At 39.3% G+C, this 20,431-nt stretch overlaps 1 protein-coding gene across 2 annotated transcripts; it reads right to left on the minus strand.

Moving 5' to 3' along the window:
- Positions 1 to 390: 390 nt before the first annotated feature.
- On the minus strand, positions 391 to 19,173 carry NMU (neuromedin U). 2 transcript variants are annotated; one of them, XM_065060946.1, is made up of 10 exons: positions 18,677 to 19,173; positions 15,310 to 15,368; positions 11,487 to 11,534; positions 11,329 to 11,388; positions 10,745 to 10,774; positions 10,588 to 10,638; positions 6,545 to 6,619; positions 2,617 to 2,670; positions 1,291 to 1,330; positions 391 to 719 (listed from the first exon to the last, which is right to left on the minus strand). In XM_065060946.1, exons 1-9 carry the CDS (start codon positions 18,813 to 18,815, stop codon positions 1,295 to 1,297), a joined length of 552 nt encoding a protein of 183 aa, XP_064917018.1. In that variant the 5' UTR covers positions 18,816 to 19,173; the 3' UTR covers positions 391 to 719; positions 1,291 to 1,294. The 2 variants fall into 2 exon arrangements, with proteins under 2 accessions (XP_064917018.1, XP_064917019.1); XM_065060947.1 differs by lacking the exons at positions 10,588 to 10,638; positions 10,745 to 10,774 and having other exon boundaries at positions 18,677 to 19,172.
- Positions 19,174 to 20,431: the final 1,258 nt, after the last annotated feature.

The following is a 20,431-nucleotide window of genomic DNA, read 5'->3' on the forward strand; positions in this document are numbered from 1 at the left end:
TAAGAGCCATGCTGCATTAAGCCACTCTATTTTAGTTGAATTAAGTAAAAATATTTCTTCAAAACATGCATCTTATTCAATTTCCTTTAGGTAACGGGACAGAGATTCTAATTTTTTTCGGCCAATGAAACACTATTAACCTTAAGGCTTATCAAGGACTACCAATTCCTTTATCATCAATATAGTTCTGTAGACCACCTGCAGAGAATTCATCTTGACCCTGCAGATTGCCAGAAGTCCACAGGCTACAGTGAAGGAAGTACAGGGGCAGAGAACATCATTTTGTTTGCCCTGCCTAGATAAGCTGTGATTTTAAAGACCGCGCAAATCACTTACAATATATTCTGAAGAAACACAGTAGTCTACATGACAAACATTCTCATTAAAACAACTCTCTGACTGAGTGCCTTTATTTATAAGGGAAAATAAATGTACATAGCAACATTGTTAGAGGCAATGTCTGTTGCATGCATACATAAGTGACTTTTTTACAGTTGCATCTCACACAGTTGTAAACATAACACTAGGAAACAACAAGTTTTAATATAATCAACAAAGTAAAGGAACATTTGAATCCTTAACAGGATCTAATTTAAGAACATTTACATTCTAATTATTTTTAATTGTACATTAGAAACAAATAATTTTCGTAAGGAAAACCGTATGTCCATGTACTCAGCATTCTTGCAGCATTAATGCTAAGTCAGGAGTCTAAAATCCTGAAAAATAAGAAAAAGCTTTAGCTGTTGGTAAGATATAACACTACATACTTAAAACATGATAGAGATGTAAGATGTATTAGAAAACAGCATTATAACATTGGCATAGGGAAATTTTTTCATATCACCTCAAAGAGTTGAAGGATTTGAAATTAAATCCTGAAATCTGTACTCAGTTTCAGCACGAGACTTTTTTCTGTATTAGAACAGGGGGCTTACCCCCAGGATGTTATTATGTGTTTGATAGGTAGTTGAATCAGTTCTTCCTGACATAGACTTATCATCATTCTTATTTTTCCAAACTGTTTACAGATCTGGGATATTTTCCATTTCTTGCTGCCTGAAACAGCTTTGTGTTCTCAGTTCTGGGACTTGAGTACCAACAGTTCGTAGTCACTTCACCTGAAGACAGGTGAATTTAGCACATCTAGGAGAAGCTTGTCTGCAGAAATCTGAGTTGACAAAACAGTTAAAGGCTTGATGAGACTAGTCAATATAAATAGTGTGCACTATTTGTATAAAAATAAACTAAGTTAAATACAGATTGTGATTAAAAACATTAAATAAATACCTTCTTAGCGAAAATCCACTGATCTCCTTCCATTGCGTGGCTGAAAGACAAATATCCAATAAGCACTGTATAAAACTGCCTGGTTTCAGTAACAAAGCCCCACCCAACTTGGTATGTATAGGAATTGGGAAATTTCTCAGTTCTGCCAATGTGATCATCATTAAAGATAAACCTGAGGCCAGTTATTGTCTCCTCCTCTGGAGAAGAATTATGCAGTGAAAATTACTGTATACAGTTTGAAGAATGAATTATACCCATCTTGTGTGATTTTATAAGGAGGAGAAAGCCACAAGAACTCACTCTATGAGACCATTATCCCTCATTCTTTTTGCATTTTCTTAAGATGTGCTTCCAGGTTGTTGTTATTATTGCATTATAAGTGTTTGTTGTAATTAACAAAGAAATGCATGTTACTCAGTGGTTTTATTTTTAGACTGTGTTCTTTAACATAGGCAAAGAGTTTCTCCGTTTTCACCATGGTATAATAATTTCAGAAATACTTTGCACTACAAAGGAACTTGATGCAATGTCTACTAAAGCTGATGAAAAGAAATCTCTTGCTGAGCTTAATAAGAATTTGCTTTTCACTCTGCTAACATGAACGCATCCGTGTTAATATTACCCATAACTTTCACTTGTCATAAGAACTCTAAAGATCCAATCCTGATATATAAGAAGTATAACTATACAAACTTGCCTTCTTTTAATTAGGCACTTTCTTAATTAAATAGAAAAATAAAAGATTAACGAAAATCAAGAGAATTATTATTAAGTTTGACTTGCCATCTTTAACTTGCTCAATTTTGCAAAAATAGAGTAAAAAGGCTCAATGGCATCAAAGATGAACAGAGTAGTTTCATTCTCAAGAGAATTTCTGTATCTAGTTTCTAATCTTACTGGTCAAAACAAGGAAAATGTGAAGCTCAGGCCCAGTATCTGTTTTAGTAGAGTATGTAAGCATGGCATTGTATTTATATCCCATGCAAACATACCATATTGAACAGTGCTTTGGAAGGATTGTCCAGATGGCATATTTTCCAGAACTTTCTCTGAGAATTATGTCCATAATAACCAATGACTTATTAAGACACAGCATGGTATCATGTATACACAAACATTAAGATATGTACAAAAACTTCCTACTGTGCCTTTATTTTAATCCAAGAAAATGTCTGGAGCAGATCTTGAGCAGTCCTAAATGGTGGGATGCTCTTACTGAAACAAGTTTTCTCAGTCACAGTAATTCTTACTGTAATTCACTGGTTTCTCTACATTTTGTTTCATAACACTCATCACGGAATGGAAAGAAAAAAAGTCAAAGCATACCCTGTAGAAAAAGTAGCCTCTACTTTGGATCCCTCCAGGTCCTTTAAGTTCTTCCTGAAAAAGAGGTATTTTCAATCATATTTACTCTTGTAAGCGAATCCATATAGAGAGGTTGCATGTGTCATATTAAAAGTATTTCTTCAGTAGTACTATACAGTCTTGCCCCTTAAGGCATACTTTATATATATTTCTCCATGTCAATAACAAGAAATTAGTGTTGTTATGTAGAAACAGCAGAAAACACACGAATGAAGGCCAAATTCCACCTCAAGTTTTGGATCAGTTCAGATTGCTTTAGAATGGTACTAGTTATGATGAGCAGCCTTTGCCTTTGACTTTCCTGGTTTCATTACCCAGACACAACTGGAGAGTTTTCACCATAGCGGAGTCTCTACGGATGAAATAGAGTTGGTCTTTGCACCTTGCAGAAGGACAACAATGCAAAGCTTAAAACACCAGAAATACTTGGGCTCCTCCCAGAAATGAGATCCCATACTATTCCCAGAGGTGTATCATGGTCAGCCCTCCCAGGTTAATTCCCAAATAAAAGACCAGCACTTATGACGTTCTATCCTATCTGTGCTGCCCACGTTGAGAAACAATCATCTAGTGAACTGTACAGCAAGGGGGGAGGAATGAAGGATGAAGAAAATAGAAATTCCATTTAACTATAACAAGTACAAAGCATGACGTATCTAGTTGCCTTAATGGGACCTTCATGATTAGAGAACACATAAACTAAAACGCAGTATTCTCATTGCTTGTGTTAATATCAGATAAGAGTGTCTGCCCAGCAGGTGAAGAGACAGGCCAATTGAGAAACAAAATAGTTCAAGTCTTGTGCTTACCAGAACATAAAATTTAACTTCAATTTATTTAGCAATTACAGTATTTCTCAATTAAAAACTGGACTCATATGATCTCTTTGGTAAGGATCATAATCTGAGTTATCTTTGAAAGAAATTACTCCATGCTCTATTCTAATACAGTAAGAATTGTGTAAAACAGGGTGGCTCCCATCATTTCCAAACACAAGAGTAGCTTACACCCAGTGAAGCTTTCAAAGGATGTAGAATTTAAACTATACATCATTTTTCAGTCTTGCTTTTAATTTTTACTTAGTTCATCAGGTACAACATTATACTCAGTTTCTTTGCTGCATGTAAAACATCTGCATTATTTTTATATGTATTGTCCACCTCATTCTAACATCACCTGGAATACCCATTAAATACTATAGGTTTTTATCTTTAAAAGGCTAAAAGTTTGTCTGTTAATGGGGTCTTGTACATCATCATTTGAGTGTTTTATTTACGTTTCATTATTTTTCTACCTTTCCTATTCTATGTGTCAACAAAAGTAAAAACAAACAAAACAGGCAGTGTTGCAAATTAAGGAAGTTGATCTTGAACATAAAAGGAATCAAGAGTACAATTACTAATAAAGAATTGTGATTTATGTTAATATGCGATTCCTTGCTTACAGCCAGACGCCCCATAAAGAAGATTACAGTTTCCTTGTTTGGTTTCATGTCAGAAGGTTGGTTTTAGAAAACAACTGAGGCTAAAATATGTCTTCAGTATAAGCCATGCCTTCTGAACTTCCAAGGTTTTGGAAATGTTACAAAATAACTAATACATGCTATAGTGTACAAGCATGTATATTCACAAGCCTGCATGTATACATGTATACAGAAACGTATGTATTCAGGAAGAAGTACGTTTATTTAGAGCCTAGTGCCTGCCTTCTAAGCTCTCTTGTTTCATCTCTTAGATTGACTTGTGAATAAAGTGCTCTTGCTGCTTCTTAGATCACATTATTTGAGTCAAGATGGAGCTCAAGAGGAATCAAATTCATGACAAAATCTGGTGTCAGGCCAAACTGGGGAAAATAATAAATTTAATAAAGCATCCTTCACCAATCCACCTTCTCAATTCCTTGTCTGGCTGGGGAGAGAGCTGAGTGTGTTCATGTACAGCTGGCTCTGGTTTTCTTTCCAGCATTAGGAAAAAAGAAAAAAGTCAGCAAGATGACCCTTTCTGAAGCACATTCTGTGACACCAGGGTCAGACAGTCCAGCCAAAGGTTGGCAGCCCACAGGGACATGGGGGCTTCCTGATCCGTGGAGGGCCGGAGTTCCTCTGCTCATCTGAGGCAGGGCTGTTCTGATCCTCCACTGGCTTTAACATTTACCCAGGCCATATCCCCATCAGCCCATCTGGTAGATTCTCTTGGAAAAACAGATTTATAGCTTCCTCACAGTCAGGGAATAATTATTGTAGTTATTTTTAATGGCAAATTATTTCAGTATTTTCTTAATTTTCTTAAAAACTGCTCAGCAGTAACATTTAGAATGGATTTTAAACTCTTATACTGAAATATAAACAAACAAATACGATAAGCATAATATGGATTAATTTCAAAGATTTATTATGACATTAAAACAAATAAGGTGAATGCAAAAATACCAAAACCAAGAGAGTGTGCGAAGGACATGGATTCCAGAAGGTGCTAGCCCTTTGTAAATGTCTGGTGTTTATGCACTGCACAGGAATAAACAACACCTTTAACAAGGGAACTGATGCTCACTGCAGGAGTTGAGAACAAGAAATCAGAAAGAGTTGCTTTCTATAAAATGCAATTCAGTTTAGAACTGTTTTCATTGTTTCCTTAAATTTATATTAATATTTTAAAATGGCTATATTCTGTGAGTGTTGGCCATGTCATTTCTTCTCTTGGCTTCAGCTGTACAGAAGAAAATGAATGCAAGTATGTATTTACTATTACACGTCTTCATTGGGAATTAACAAGCTCTTCACTTTCTAGGCCTAAATGCCAAATTAGAAGATATTCCAAAATAAATAATAATTTAAAACACATAGGAAAAAAAAATCAAAGGAGGTTAAATTCATTAACTATTTTACATAATAGTCCAGATGAAGCCTTCAGCTCAGAAGTTCTCTAGGATGTCCCTGCCAGAACCTAGAGAGGGTACCAGAGGACTGATCACTCCACATTTCCCCTGGTCCTTCCACCTTTTTCCTGTCTATGCACAGCAAGACACTGCTTCACACAGGTTGCTGGACTGATTAAATATAGCCTGAACTAGTGAGGCTTTTGTTATTACACCTTCTTTCTTAAAAATGTTACTATTATACAACTGTGACTGTATTCCATTCCCTTTCAAACAAATCCTAGTCAGACTACAACCCTTATTCTGCTTAAGGATTGATGAAGTTTTTGCACCATCTACTTTAATCCAATTATCTATGATAGCACTGACTATTCTAGAAGATTCCTGTATCTGTAATTCACAAAATACTGTTACTCAACATGGGAGTTGAAAGTGCCACAAATTCTGCATTCAAACTTTTAGGTGGAACTATGATTCTTACGTAGCAAAGAGCCTGTCACTGAGCATGTGAACAGTCCCACTGAAATAACAACCTTAGTTACGCACTTGCTTCTGTGTGTAGCTGGGTTAACATGTAAACATAAGTGTCACGTCATGATTGCAAATTGAAGGCTGCTGGTTATCACAGCAGTTATGGTTGGAATTCTAACTGTTGATATTTCCATGTACTACTAGTTATGAGTACAATAATACAAATCATAGGAGACAGGACTTTTAAAAATTAGCCACTTGAAAAAATTACTAAGGAAACATGTAATACTCATTCATTCATTCATTTCTACTTTAAAAATTTGATGAAAATAATGTAACTTCCAAAAGTAGCTTGATAAAATGCTTGCCTTTTGCCACAAAGTTATATCTGCCCACCCTGGACTCATTCCTAAACACTATAGAGTTACTTTTAAATCATGAAAATAAAAATGTTACGAGCAGAAAGGTCTACAAGGACATGTTTAGAAGAGCTGATGAATCACAAAGTGTGAGAAAGCAAGCATGCAGAGTTCAAGATACATACGTCCTCTTCGTATCTCTTCAGTCTTCTCTCATTTAGCTGGGGAACAAGTTGCAGCAAGGGATGCAGGACAGACGACTGAGAGGACACGAACACAGACACATGAGCAACAATGAAATTCGGACCTTATGATGCAGAAAAAAAGTCTCTTCCCGCAATATTGACTTATGGACCAAAGAGGCACCAAAAAAGAACTGAAGATGTTAATTGAGAAACATAATTTTAAACATTCTGACTTGACAACAAACAGGAACCAACATTTATATTTACACTATGAATGGGATTCAAACAACAATGACGGGAAAAGCTATGTGTCCTCACCTTGACTCACTGAAAGCTCGGAACTGTTTACAGACTTCTTGCCCAGGCAATTGCAATTATTCAGACTTTGGTCCACCTCTTCGATTGGTACAGAGAAATACACCACTCCTACTAGCACTTCTATTATTATCTGCCAATGGAAGTTAGCAGCTTTGATCTCCATTGTACTGAAAAGTTGATTTTACTTCAAAGTAACTTAAATTGGAGCAAGACAAATGTTGGGTTTTGTTTTTTTGTGGGTTGTTTGTTTGGTTGTTTTTGTTTGTGTTTTGTTGTGGTTCTTGTTTTGTTTTTTTGTTTTGTTTGTTTTTTACAAGAAAATAGTTTGCAGGAGGGATCAGTTCTCAAGTAAAATGTGTAACCATGGCAATGGTTACTCTACCTAAAAGACAAGCTCAAATCCTGAAATTCCTTGATTTTAACAAGACTTTATGCTTGCACACAGGCTGGTTAAGCACAGTGGCATAGTGTGAAATGTAAGTGCCACCCTGGCAAAACACAACCATGTGGGCTTGTGGAGAGAGGTCCACAGAGAGAAGTAAAGTAGAAAACCCATGTTCTGTCAACCAATTTCAACTTTCAACTCATATAAACATAATTTTAAAATAATCCCTTTTTTTATACAACTCTTCTTAGAGAAGTGATAAAGGGAAATAGAATTTCTGGAATAATTAGAGTTGCTGAACTGATAATATATTTAATAGATAAAATAAGCTTGCCCACTTGGACCCAATTTTGCAATGTCTGCTTAAGGTAGGCAGTGTGGCATCAGAATAGCTGAAAAGTAGAGGTCTGATGTGTAGCGGAGGAGTTAAAGGTCACCCCAGCTGGCCACTTGGGATCTGTCTTGCAGTTAGTAGAGAAAAGTTAATCAAGCCAAACAATGATGGGTCTCACCTAAGTTAGGGTCTCTGAGAACTGGGCTAGAAAATAGTCACCTGAACAGCTAAGCAGAAGAAGTGAGAAAGCAGTGATCTCTGGAGACAGGCAGGGGTAAAGGTATTGGGGATGGGGATGAAGGGGGTGCAATAACCTCTGAAGCAGGAGCAGCAGCAGAAATAGCCCATTTCACTGTGCCTTGATCACCATTAAAACCTCCAGAGCTGCTCTATCATGAAAACATTGACCCCAATGCCACCAATATCACTTTCTAGGAAATACACCACATATTTCTGAAGAAATGTAAAGAACAAGGCAAGAATGGACATTAATGATTGTTAAGAAATGAGGAAAATATTAATATAGAATCATAGGATGTCCTGAGTTGGAAGGGACCCACAAGGACCATGAAGTCCAACTCCTGTCCCTGCATATGACAAACCCACAGTTCACACCATGTGTCTGAGGGCATTGTCCAGACTCTTCTTGAACACTGTCAGGCTTGGAGCTGTGACACCTCTCTGGGGAGCCTGTCCCAGTGCTCCATCACCCTCTGGGTGAAGAACCTTTTCCTAATGTCCAACCTAAACCTCCCCTGGCACATCTTCCTGCCATTCCCTTGGGTTCTGTCATTGGTCACCAGAGAGAAGAGTTCCACACCTGCCCTTCCTCCTCCCCTTGTGAGGAAGCTGTAGACTGCAGTGAGGTCTCCTCTTAGTCTCCTCCAGGCTGAACAAACCAAGTTACTTCAGCCACTCCTCATATGACTTCCTCTCCAAACTCTTCACCAACTTCATAGCCCTCTTCTGGACACTTTCTAGTAGCTTAATATCTTTTTTATCCTGTGGTGCCCAGAACTGCACACAGTGCTCCAGGTGAGGCCGCACCAGTGCAGAGCAGAGCGGGACAATCACCTCCCTGCCCGGCTGGCAATGCTGTGCTTGATGCACCCAGGACACGAGTGGCCCTCTTGGCTGGCAGGGCACCCTGCTGGCTCATGTTCAACTTGCCATCAACCAGAACCCCCAGATCCCTCTCTGTGGAGCTGCTTTCCAGCATCTCATTCCCCAGTCTGTATGTACAGCCAGGGTTACCATGTCCCAGGTGCAAAATCCGGTACTTGCCCTTGTTGAACTTCATGCAGTTGGTGATCACCTAGTTCTCCAATTTGTCCAGAACCCTCTACAGGGCATCTCTGCCCTTGAGAGTGTTGACAGCTCCTCCTAATTTTGTGTCATCAGCAAACTTGCTAAGTATTCCCTCAAGTCCTCAGTCTAAGTAATTTATATAGACATGGAAGCGCTCTGGCCCTAAGATGGATCCCTGTGGAACCCCACTAGTGACTGGTCACCAGCCTGACATAACCCCATTAACTAGAACTCTTTGAGACCGGCCCATCAGCCAATTGTTCATCCAGTGCATTGTGTGTTTACCCAGCTGAACATCTTGTCCAGGAGGATACTGTGAGAGACAGTCTCAAAGGCTTTACTGAAATCCAAAAAGATCACGTTGAACTGCTTCCATTGGTCAACTAGATGGGTAACCTTATCGTAGAATGAAATTAATTTTGTTAAGCAGGACTTTCCCCTCATGAAGCCGTGCTGTCTTGGACCAATGATTGCGTTGTCATTCAGATGTTTTTCAATAACTCCCAGAACAATCTTCTCCATGATTTTGGCAGGCACTGAAGTGAGGCTGACAGGGTCATCCCTGTTGCCCTTCCTGTAGACTGGGACAATGTTTGCCAGCTTCCAGTCAACTGGAACTTCTCCACATTCCCAGGAGCATTGAAAAATCATGGAGAGAGGTCTCGCTATGATGTTGGACAGCTCTTTAAGCACCCTTGGATGAATCCCGTCAGGCTCCATCAACTTGTAGGAATTCAGCTGGAGTGACGAATCCCATACAAGTTCTGGATTAATTGGGAATTTATCATTCTCGCAGTCATGGTTTTCCAACCCTGGGTTATGTGGGTTCCTAAGTCCATCATCAGTGTTGAAGACCCAGGTGAAGAAAGCATTGAATGTCTCAGCTTTGTCTATGTCCCTGTTTATAAGGTGACCATGCTCATCAAGTAATGGGCCCATGATACTTCCAGTTTGCCTTTTGCCATTAATATATTTTAAAAAGCCTTTTTTTTATTGTCCTTCACAGTACTGGCCAGCTTCAATTCTAATTGAGCTTTGACAGTGTGAATTTCCTCCCTACAGTGACAAATATGTTTAACTTTCTCAAAATTCTATTGTACATATAAAAACCACATAGATACACAGAAATAACGAATTATGTTTGCACTATAAAAGGAAGAATGGTTCACACATACTTTGGATTATATTGTTGGCTTATGAGAATATTTTTATAGCAACAATTCTAGGCTATTTTTAAAATCATACTTTTCATTTGAAATATAATCCAAAGTCTGACTTATTTTGCCTGATACATATTTGACATGCACAAATAAATACACAAAGTTTAATTAATAATTAATAAAAATCATTAATAATTCTTTATCTTTATGGTCATGTTCTCTGCTTCTATAAATCCACAGTTTCACTGCATATGTTGTGTTCCAGTATCAAAAATAAGCATTTGATCTGATTCTTAAATGTTGTAACTACAAGATTAAGATGCAGTTTGGATTCTATGAGTGTTTGGTTGTTTTTTTGCACACTTGGCCAGTATTGATGATCCTCTCCCAGGTTATTAAAACACATCGTATGTCTCAAACACAAAGCTCCCAGTTCTGAGCTTGCTATATGGTTGGAGAGACTACTGGAGAAAAGAACATTACCTTGTTTTTACACAAAAGCACATGTGTACTCACAAGGAGATGCTGTGCCACTTACCATGCTGTCTGAGTTGCCTGAGTCATGAGTCTTAGAATAATGAAATAAGAACTGTTCAAAAAAATTAAAAGTGGGGTTTTACTACAAAACAGGGCAAGGGTGTTATTATTTTCTCGACAATTTTAGTGTGATCATAAAACATACATAGAAATCTTACCCTTTTGGTGTTGTCTTTTTCATCTAAACCCTGTAGGAATAATAATCGGTAGAGAAGCTTTTATTTGTTAAAAAAAAAAAAAAAAAAAAAAAAAAGAAAAAGCAATGGGCAATTTTGATTACACTATAAACTTTTCAGTACTGGATTAGAATATCATCCTTCCTTGACAGATATATTACGTGTCTTTGCTTATCAATGTGACTGCTCTTTTCAAACCCTTTAAAGAGCATTGATTACTCTCCAGAAGAGTTGATGGGTTTAGTGGTTGCTTCTTTGTATATCCCTATACTTTCCTTAGTAAATTAATTTCTCAATTGAGAGCTCATAATTCTTCTAATCTAGAGCAATAAAAACACAGAAAGCCTTATATCCAACCTGGACATTATTTTCCAAACATTGAAGTCTCCTCATTATTTCTAACAGGTGTTGGATTAGGACACATAGCATTTCAGAGTAAGAACCGATAGTATTACTTCCAGCACCAAGTGACACTTCAGATATCGAGTCCTTAGAATTCATTGTAGACTCTGGCACACTGAGAGATCAGGCTTCAGAAATGCTAAGTAGTCTTTAGAGTGTGTTACCTCTGGTTTCTGGAGAAATCCCATGACCATAAAACAAAGTTCTTCCAGTGCGCTGGATGCCTAATGCAAAGAAAACAGGAATTCAGGTATCACACTTCCAATCTTACTGCATATAGCAAATAGTATCAAAATAGCAAAGTAACCTCAGTGTGACTCACCTGAGGCTGAGAATCTCTGGACAGGTAGGCAGAACATGCATCATCTATCTGTAAAAGTTCACACAGTCCTTTTTTAAAAAGTCAGATTAATAAAAATAAGTGAAATATGTGTATTTTCAGAAACAGTTCAGTGGAGCTAAAGGTTGTCCACCACAAGGAATCTTTATAGGTACATTAATTAAATATTTTGCCTTCAAGAGGGAGAAAAAGCCCTTTACAAGGTAAAAATCTTTATACTTGCTTGATCTGAACAAACACATACATATCTGTGTCCTTTATTCTTATACCTGCCTCATGCCCCTCTTATTTGTAACCTTCTCAAACTAAGTCATATTTCAAATTATTATTTTAAGCCTGTGGGATATGGGCTATGAAATAAAATATCTTCTGTGATATCACTGGGTTACACAAAACTGCAAAGAAAATGACAAAAGTAAAGCAAGTGATTCAGTGAGCAGTCCTCAAACACAACTCCTCCAATTGCATCCCTGCAGGTATATGGCACACACATCTCTTAAGTGATTATATGTGCCAGCACAACTTATGCATGCCAGCCAATTTATGTGAGTCACCAAGCAGCCAACACCTGAGGTCTGCACGGATTTCTTTGGCAAATGAGGAGCCTTACAAGATTTTGTTCAAAGGAGGTGGTTCCCAAATCACAGTGCTACTAAGAGATATATTTGATATATTTCAAGGGATCTAAACTCAAAGAGCACTGTGGAAGAAGTCACTGCTGTTGAACTTAAACATTTCGGCACGGTACGGAATGTTACACACATGGACACAAAAATAACACAACAAACAAATCCACAAAACAAACCAAGAAGACCCACCCCCCCACCAGCCACTTCAGCTGGATCAAAATAAATGTCCGCTTAGCTCTGCATCTTATCTCCAAAAATGGCCATGCACTGCCACCCAAGAAGAGCTTAAAAAGAGACCAGTGGTCTAGTAAAGTCCATGCTCTCCAAACACAGGATTTCTGTGCTGTGAATTTGAGCAATCTCTCTCTGAACCATTGTAAGCTTTCAGCATCCACAATGTCTTGTGGTGAGGGTTTCCTAAACACTGTGCGAAATACCCCTTGTGTTTGTCTGGATCAGTCTTTTCAAAACCAGCTTCATGCGGTGCTATCACCATCTTGTCTTGGGAGAAATAATGAATTCGTACCCATTGTCTCCCTTCTGTTCACAACCTTGTGTAGACAATTACATCCTCCTGTTGTCTCTTTTCTAATATGGGATTCTAGGAGTCCCATAACACTGAATATTTTTAACAGCTATTCATGGGGGAGGAAGAATAAATGGAATTATGGTTATTTGAATTTATGGAAGTAATATTGTCAGTGCTGAAATCTCAGAGGATCCTGCAAGGAAAAGAAAAAATTGCCAGTACTCCAACTGAAGATTTAATAATAATAAAAGAAGAGGCTTAACTTTTCATTATATAACTTTAAAATTGTATCAATAGCAGCCTGCATAGTTATGCACCATTTCTTCCATTGAATATTTGATACTCTTTGTCTAGGTGCCAAAAAGCATTGCCAATCATCTCGTTCACAGACTGCATAAAGAAATGCGTCGGGTTTGGTGTTTCATTTTGCGTTTTTGTTGTTGTTGTTGGTTGGTTGGTTTTTGTTTTTAATAAAGAGTAGGCAATGCAATGACTCTTAGTATTTCATTATAGGTAAAAAGCCCTAAACAACACTCTTTAGCAATGAAAACATTAAATGAAAAAAGCAATAAACAAATAGTGCATATCTGAGTACTTCAAGACAAGAGATGATTCATTTCTCTAGAGACAATCTATGAGAAAGCATTAGCAGAGATAGTGGGAAAGCTAATAGCTCACAGAATTCCCCTTTCAGACAGTTTTTGTTGGTAACACATATTTTCCATTCTCATTTCCCTTCATCTTGCAGTTTTTTATCTCTGGGTATATTAGTTCAGCTTCACTACTTTCAGAGTAAGAAAATGTAGAAGGAGAAATCAGCAGCAAATGACAAAACAAGCTGAAGTCATTTTGGTAGCATAAGTTAAAACTTTGCTGTTTCTTCTTGGTGAAGGGTTTTTTTTTTTTTTGTCTTGTTTTGTTTTGGTTTTGTTTGTTCATATATGTGCTTGGTTTGTAGCTGGAGGTGACTCTTAGACAACTACCATCCCATCATTCAGTAGCAGGACAAGCCAGAGACTGCTTTGTGTTGGGCACAGTGCAAGGCAAAGTCTCCCTCAGCTAAAACCTGCATGGATGAAGCAAGGGCTGAGGAAAAGCCACAGAAAATAAAAATGTAATAGTTTCTATCATCCTTGATGCATCTTCTTAGTAATTTTCTCTCCTATCTCAGAAATGTGGCCTGAGGGTGGGAACTTGTGAATTGTTTGGGGTTGGTTAAATAACAAAGAAACAAAAGGATGTGAGAGACAGGAAAGGAACACAACACTTAGTTACAGAGTTCCCATATTTACACACTCAGAGTCATTCCTGGGAAATACTAGGTTAATTTAGAGACACAGCTTCTCCTGAATGGTCCACTAATAAAGTAACAAACGGGGAAGAGCTGATTCTTTTCACTCCAAGAAACTCTGGTGAACCAGTATGATTCTGTAATCAGGTTGATTTAGGTTATATAACAATGCAACTAATCCTTTTTCCTTAGATCGTCCCCAGTCCTGCATGATTCTTATTGTAATGGTAAGTTTTGTATTGCTTACATTACACAATCTTACATGGAATTTAGTATAATATGCATACTTTTTTGTTCACCAAAATCAATGAAAACGTCACGTTACACTTGGTGTAGGGGCAAATCCTGTGTTACAACCAGTGAATCTTAGCAATAAATGCAGAAATGTACAGAATAGCATTTTTCAATCCCGAATGTAAATAACTCCTTTTCATGAACTCCTAAAAGCTATCAGGACCTTACTTCCCAAAAAACCACTTTCGCCCAGGACATAAATATCACCAGGGCTTGTTCAAGTGCCAGTCTAGAAATATGTTGGTGTTTGAGGCTTCTGAAATGAGTCCAGGGGAACTGGCAGCAAGGGATGTGTCTCCTGCAGTGGCCACAATAGGAAGAAATTTACTCTCTGTATCTGTATCCCTGGTGAGTCACTTGTTTTTTATTATTATCAGAAGCTATTAGACAAAACTAAATGTCAACAGAATACTTAAAGGTTACAGCAACGCCAGGGCATGCAAGGTGCAGGCTAGACCCTCTCCGCATGTTATGCAGAGCCCTTGTTAACACATGTGTCACATCCTAAAGTCAAAACAAATATTCATTTCAAAGATGACAGTGGAAGTTATGATAGCAATCAGTAGCAAAAAGTTAGAGGGGCTAATTGACACAGTACGTTATCCCTTACCTAGTAAACTGGGAGACCAGGATAGAGTTAAATACAGCATCCCAGCCCTGCGTGTGGAATGGAAGAAGCAAGAAGATTGGATGAGTTTGAAAAAAATTACTGTATATCCTGTACAGACTATGAAAATACCAGGTGGGACACAGTGTTGCTTCCAGGGACAGTGACTGCCTGGTCATTGACAGTTTTACGACAACTGTTTTCAAATGTAGTTCTCCAAACAACATCTCAACACGCAGCTTCAACATCTTCCTAGAACAACTGTCCAGAAAACCTGGAAAATAAGATGTTTCACCTCTTTGTTGATGTCAGGATAGGAGAAGTGCAGGAGAAGCAGGACTGAAAGAAGCAGCACCTGAACTACATGCAAGAGAAGTGCTGGAGATTGAGGTGTGACTGTAGCAAGGATGTGCATAGCAGAAATGAGAGTCAGCCATAGGGCCGATCCTGCTTACCTCTTTCCACATCTGCAAATCCTGATCTGCCTCGAGTGCTTGGGGTGGCATTGGTGCACCTGGAACCACAAACCGTGCTTAGCAATGCTGTACAGCAAAGGCCATTTGTACACATATCCCATGTCAGTGATTTCAATAAAAACTTTGACCACGATATGATACCCAGCACACTCATTATTAACTGCTAGGTCTGAGAGCTGTATGGTCTTAAGGAGGCCTGTGGCCCCAGGTGTTGTGGGATTTGTCCAGTGCTTCCTGCCTGCTCTTTATTAGCACCACAGCAGGAAGCTTCTTCATAAGCTCAAAGCAGATACAGTTGCTCACATCTCCTAGTGTGGAAGTTACCCAGCTTTCAGCAAGGGTCAGGCTAACATTAGTCCATTCTCAGCAATAAGTAGAAGGCAATAAAACCTGTGGGGCAGCTCTCAGATTCTATGACCTGCTCAGGAAAACACATTCCTGCAGCTACAGCCTCAAGCTTTCCAAAAACTCAGCTCACCTCCAGCAAGTTGAGAATCTGGATCATACCTTTTGCTTTGTTGTATGTTACAATTAAACAAGTGCTATGTAATGTACACTTACATATGGATAATAGCAATTATAAGGATATAGTGTTTTTGAAAAGGTGATAGACAGTACATGTGTAAATGGATTTTTTTTCCTTTGCCTGGTATATGTAAGGTGGAAAAGCTCAGTCCCTTAGAAGATTAAATATGTTATTAATTGCATAGTGCTGCAGTGATGCCGTGCTTGGCTTGGGGGCAGCTCCTTTCTCCATCTCTGCCCACCCAGGCTGCAGACCTGGAAGTCACTGTTTCTGGGTCCCTCCCAACTCAGTGTCCAGAATACCCACCTTTCCATATTGTTATTTTATCTGGACATATATTTCTAATAGCAGTGTATTAGTAGACTCTCTCTAAATAATAGAAATGAGCATCACTGAATTGTGAGTACAGTAGATGCCACACAAGCATATTGGTGAGGGGATGTGTTGTAACTCACAGGGGTGGAGATTGGTGCTTTATCTCTACAGTCTGAGCACTGCAGGAAACCCTGGAAAGTCATTCAATTTATCCCCCTGCCCAAAGCTGCTGCCTATTACCCATGCCTGACCCTTTTATACACTGTTCTTAAAGACCTCAGGTCAATAGAGATTTTATAACCTCCCAAACAGTCTATAATTACCTGTGGTCACATTTTTTTTCAAAGAATTGAACCAAATTAAACAAAGAGGTGAAGGCAGACTTAGCTAGAATGGCCAGGTTAGCAGTGTATGAATGCCCATCATCTCAATTGGTTTTGCATGTACCACTAATAACAATAATTGCAACAGTAGCTAGTTCCAGGCATTTAGGGGTGGATTTCAAAACCACATTTTGCTACTGGCACAGATTTAAGATGAGTAATAATTCTGGATGCTTCCAAAAAAAAAAAAAAAAAAAAAAAAGCGTTCTTAATTTTACATTACGTAGAAGTGGGATAACATAACAGGAAAACTGCTTTTCAGTTAAAAGTTGCTTTATTGGATGTTTGTTTTTGTTCAAGAAAGAACACCAAATAAATTAAAGGTGCTAGAATTCTCTTCATTTGTTCCCAATTTTTAAACTGATATGTTAAAATTGAAGAAGTATTGCCTGGGACTGGTATCCTGGTTGCCAAAAGTGGGACTGGGCAACACTTCAAATTAACACACCTTACCCACTAAACCTTTGTCTGCCTGTCACTGAACACTGTTTCTGCCATTGCCTGTTTCCCAAGGCTTTCCAGGGCGAGCAGAAGAAATCCCATAGCCTGTAAAGCTTAAGGAAACAAGCAATAAAGCCTAAATATTAGAGCCTGCACTTTGTTGTTGTCATTGTTGTCCGGAGCATAAACTTTTGGACAGAGGAGATGTAATTATTTCACTACCTCACAACTTTCTTTTACTCTTCTTAACTCATTCACAAAACTCCTATTTCATGTGCAGTCCCATCTGTTTTGTGCTCACACCTGGGACTATGTGCCCCCCAGTGCTGAGCAGTGTCCCTTCATCACCCCATCCAGAACAGTGCTGCAGCCCTTGGGACTTCAATCGTTTACACACAACAGCACACACAGGGAAACAGTAAGTTATCTTGTAATATACACAAAATACCCATATGAAGGGAAAAAAAATAAAAGAGTGCTATTGAGGAAAACAATCCTATTCACAAGAAGCATATAGGAGGCAATCCTACAAAACTGACAGTCTACGATATAGTCTGACGACTTGTAAAAACTCAGCTTCTTCCAAGGCAGCAGAATGCCAGATGCACAACTTCATTCAGCTTTCAACCTGGGATTCCCTTCTTAAACCTTCTCTTCCCTCCACTGCTCTCCCTACAGGAGATCCAGGCAATAATTTTTTTAAGAACAATGATGAAATACTGTGTGCCATTGCACCTCTTTGCCATCCTTTTCCTTCCCCCCTCTCTTCCACATCTCCAGAATTTATTTTTAACAGAACGTCATGTACGGTGTACTTTGATTTTCTTTGATTCTTGATATGGAAACAAACGAACAAACACCAAAAAAACCCAACCCAACCAAACAAAAAAAACCCCACAACAAATCAGAAGAAAAGCTCCTAATGGAAGCAACTCACACACTCATAACATATAATACAAACAAAGCAGAACTATTCCTTGCACAGTAACTTATTTTGTAGTGTTACTTCACGAGGTGTGAGTGGTTAATCTATCTGGACTGGGAAAACAGAATAGAAAAGACAGTATGTTTTGTTAAAAAGCCCATTAGCTGTGCTCGTTCCACAAGCACTCTCTGCTACAAAACCAGCAGTTTTCAGGTGCAAGACAACGTTTCAAATTAAATCGAGATAATCAAGCTCTATGCTTTAAGCCACTCAGCGGCTCTATCCTCTCCCACTTAACTCTTCATCCAGGCATTCCTCACGCAATAAATCTTGCTTCAGGTTTGGTTAAGGGATTCCCAGAGGGTCCTAAATTTTCCTACAATTCAGCGATTCACCTCGTTTCCCTTTTCTTAGCTTTTAAACCAGAGTAAATTGTGTGAAATGAAATCCCTTTTAACGAAACCCACCTCCCCACATCTCTGGAGTGCAGAGTTGTCAGGACAAAGTAATCCCGCCGGGATACGCGAGGGAAACCCCCAACACCAACCCCCGAAGCCGTGCTCAGGCAGTTGCTGCCTACTGCACGTCCTTGCCCCGCTCCCAACCCCGCAACCTCCACAGCCCCGCCGGGCGCCAGGCGGCGGCACGCAGCAGCCCGCTGTGCAGACCCTGGAGGGGCTGGCAGACTGATGGGGACACCCCCTCCACCCCCCAAAAAAAAATGCGGGGCTGGGTTGCGAGAGAGATGCTGCTCACCTTTGCAAGCAGACATCGAGGAGGCGAGGAGGAGGAGGAGAAGCAGCGGGGAGCCCGGCAGCGCCGCGCCGTCCCCTGCCTTCCTCGGGCTTCGCCGTGGAGGGGCTGCGGGCGGCTGCTGGTGACAGAGGTTTCCCATGGCCGCGGTGTCCCCTGCGCTGCCACCCTGCCAGAAGCTCTTCTGGGTATGCCCCCCTCCCTGCCCAAACTTTTAACATCTCCCTGACACGTGGACGAGCATCAGCCTTAGTCAGGGAGGGCGCGTCAGCCGCCCTGCCCGCCGCCCACCGGCCGCCCCTGTCCAGACCCCCCACCGCCTCCCCCGCGTGACTCAGCCCCACTCGCACCCCGGGCGGCAGATCCACGTATGACCGTTGCCGGGCCGGTGGGTGCCCCTACTGGGCAGTTTTTGACGGTTGCAGTGGGTTTTGACCGGGGGGTGAATGGGGGGTGCTGGAGTAAAGCTGCCTGGCAAGAGCGGTGGCTGTTACTGTGAGATCGAAGATAACTTTGAGTTATCCCTACGGCATTGCTATCTGCTCTTTGCCTTCACCCTTAGGTGCTACATATTGTGCTCTGCCACCCTGAACATTTTGACAGGCCATCAAAACTTTGAAAGCTTTGTCATGCAGCATGCTAAGATGGTATCAAATTTTCTTAGAAATAGAAGTATCTTCTCTATCAGATTCAGTAGTAAAACTTGTCTTAATATGGCTGGGGACAGAGCCAACCCTTCTGAAAGTGGAAAACCAGTTATCAGATCAGTATATAAATTAAAGAAGCCTGTATTTTGTATGTATTGACGTATTTATGCTTACATCATTAAAAGAGTTGTTTTAAAACAATCCAAATCGAGGAACTGCATTTTTTCCTGTTAACAGAAGCAGAAGACAGTTATTTAGAAGACATTATCATAAATGGGAAGTAATCAGCACTGAAAGGTATCTCCCTCATCTGTCTTGATTCAAATGCATGAATCAGTGTTCTGAGCCTTGGCTTAAGGAAAGATTTAATTCGTTATTCATTTTTATTATTACCTTCTTGTTAAATATTTAATAGATTGTGAAATAAAATAAACTGCAGTCTTTAATAATTCAACAGTGAGATACCTGTAAACATTCTGTACCCATGCAGATGCAGAGTGTTTTAAGAAAAGTGGAAAAAAAAAAGATACATCTTGAATAAAACTTCATTTTCAGTTGAAAGAATTCTGATTAGTCCACAAATTGCATTTTTGTGCAATGTGTTTTAATACTGCAGACTGAAAAAATTCTGCTGAGTCTGCTTGCACAAGAATGTGTTTAAGGAGATTTTGAAGATGAAGAGATATATTTCCAGACAGAAAAATTCTGGTCTTCCATTCACCAGAAAACAAAACTAACAAACAAGCAAGAAAAAACCTTCCCTGTATGCTTGGATGTGTATTACTCCATAATCATACATCTGAAATGTAAATTTTGTTTACAGCAGATTCCTGTTAATAGGCAAAAGCAGTAGCCGTTAAACACACAATCTTATTTGCGCCAACAGGTACATTGTCTGAATCCGAGCAGGCTACTCTCTTCCAGTACTTCCAGCCCAGTATCGATTTTAGACTACGCCTTTTCACTGTGAGCATCATGTTTATACCAAAACAATATTTCTACTGAAATCTGCAAATTTTCACAGAGTATGTTCTTCAGGTTTGAATCTCAGTTCATAGGAGGTTTAGATAGCTTATGATGGTCAGAAGGAACTTACTGAAATGCAAGTGAA

The sequence above is a fragment of the Columba livia genome, chromosome 4 (genome assembly GCF_036013475.1).
Source record: "Columba livia isolate bColLiv1 breed racing homer chromosome 4, bColLiv1.pat.W.v2, whole genome shotgun sequence".
Taxonomy (NCBI): Eukaryota; Metazoa; Chordata; class Aves; order Columbiformes; family Columbidae; genus Columba; species Columba livia.

Bases quoted from the DNA above. Each gene is read 5' to 3' on its own strand.
- NMU (XM_065060946.1), bottom strand. From the start codon at position 18,815: ATGGGAAACCTCTGTCACCAGCAGCCGCCCGCAGCCCCTCCACGGCGA. The intron at 11,535-15,309 runs GTAAGCAGGATC...GAACTTTTACAG, and splicing joins ATTTGCAGATGTGGAAAGAG to ATAGATGATGCATGTTCTGC. The intron at 2,671-6,544 runs GTATGTATCTTG...CCTCTTTTTCAG, and splicing joins TGAAGAGATACGAAGAGGAC to GAAGAACTTAAAGGACCTGG.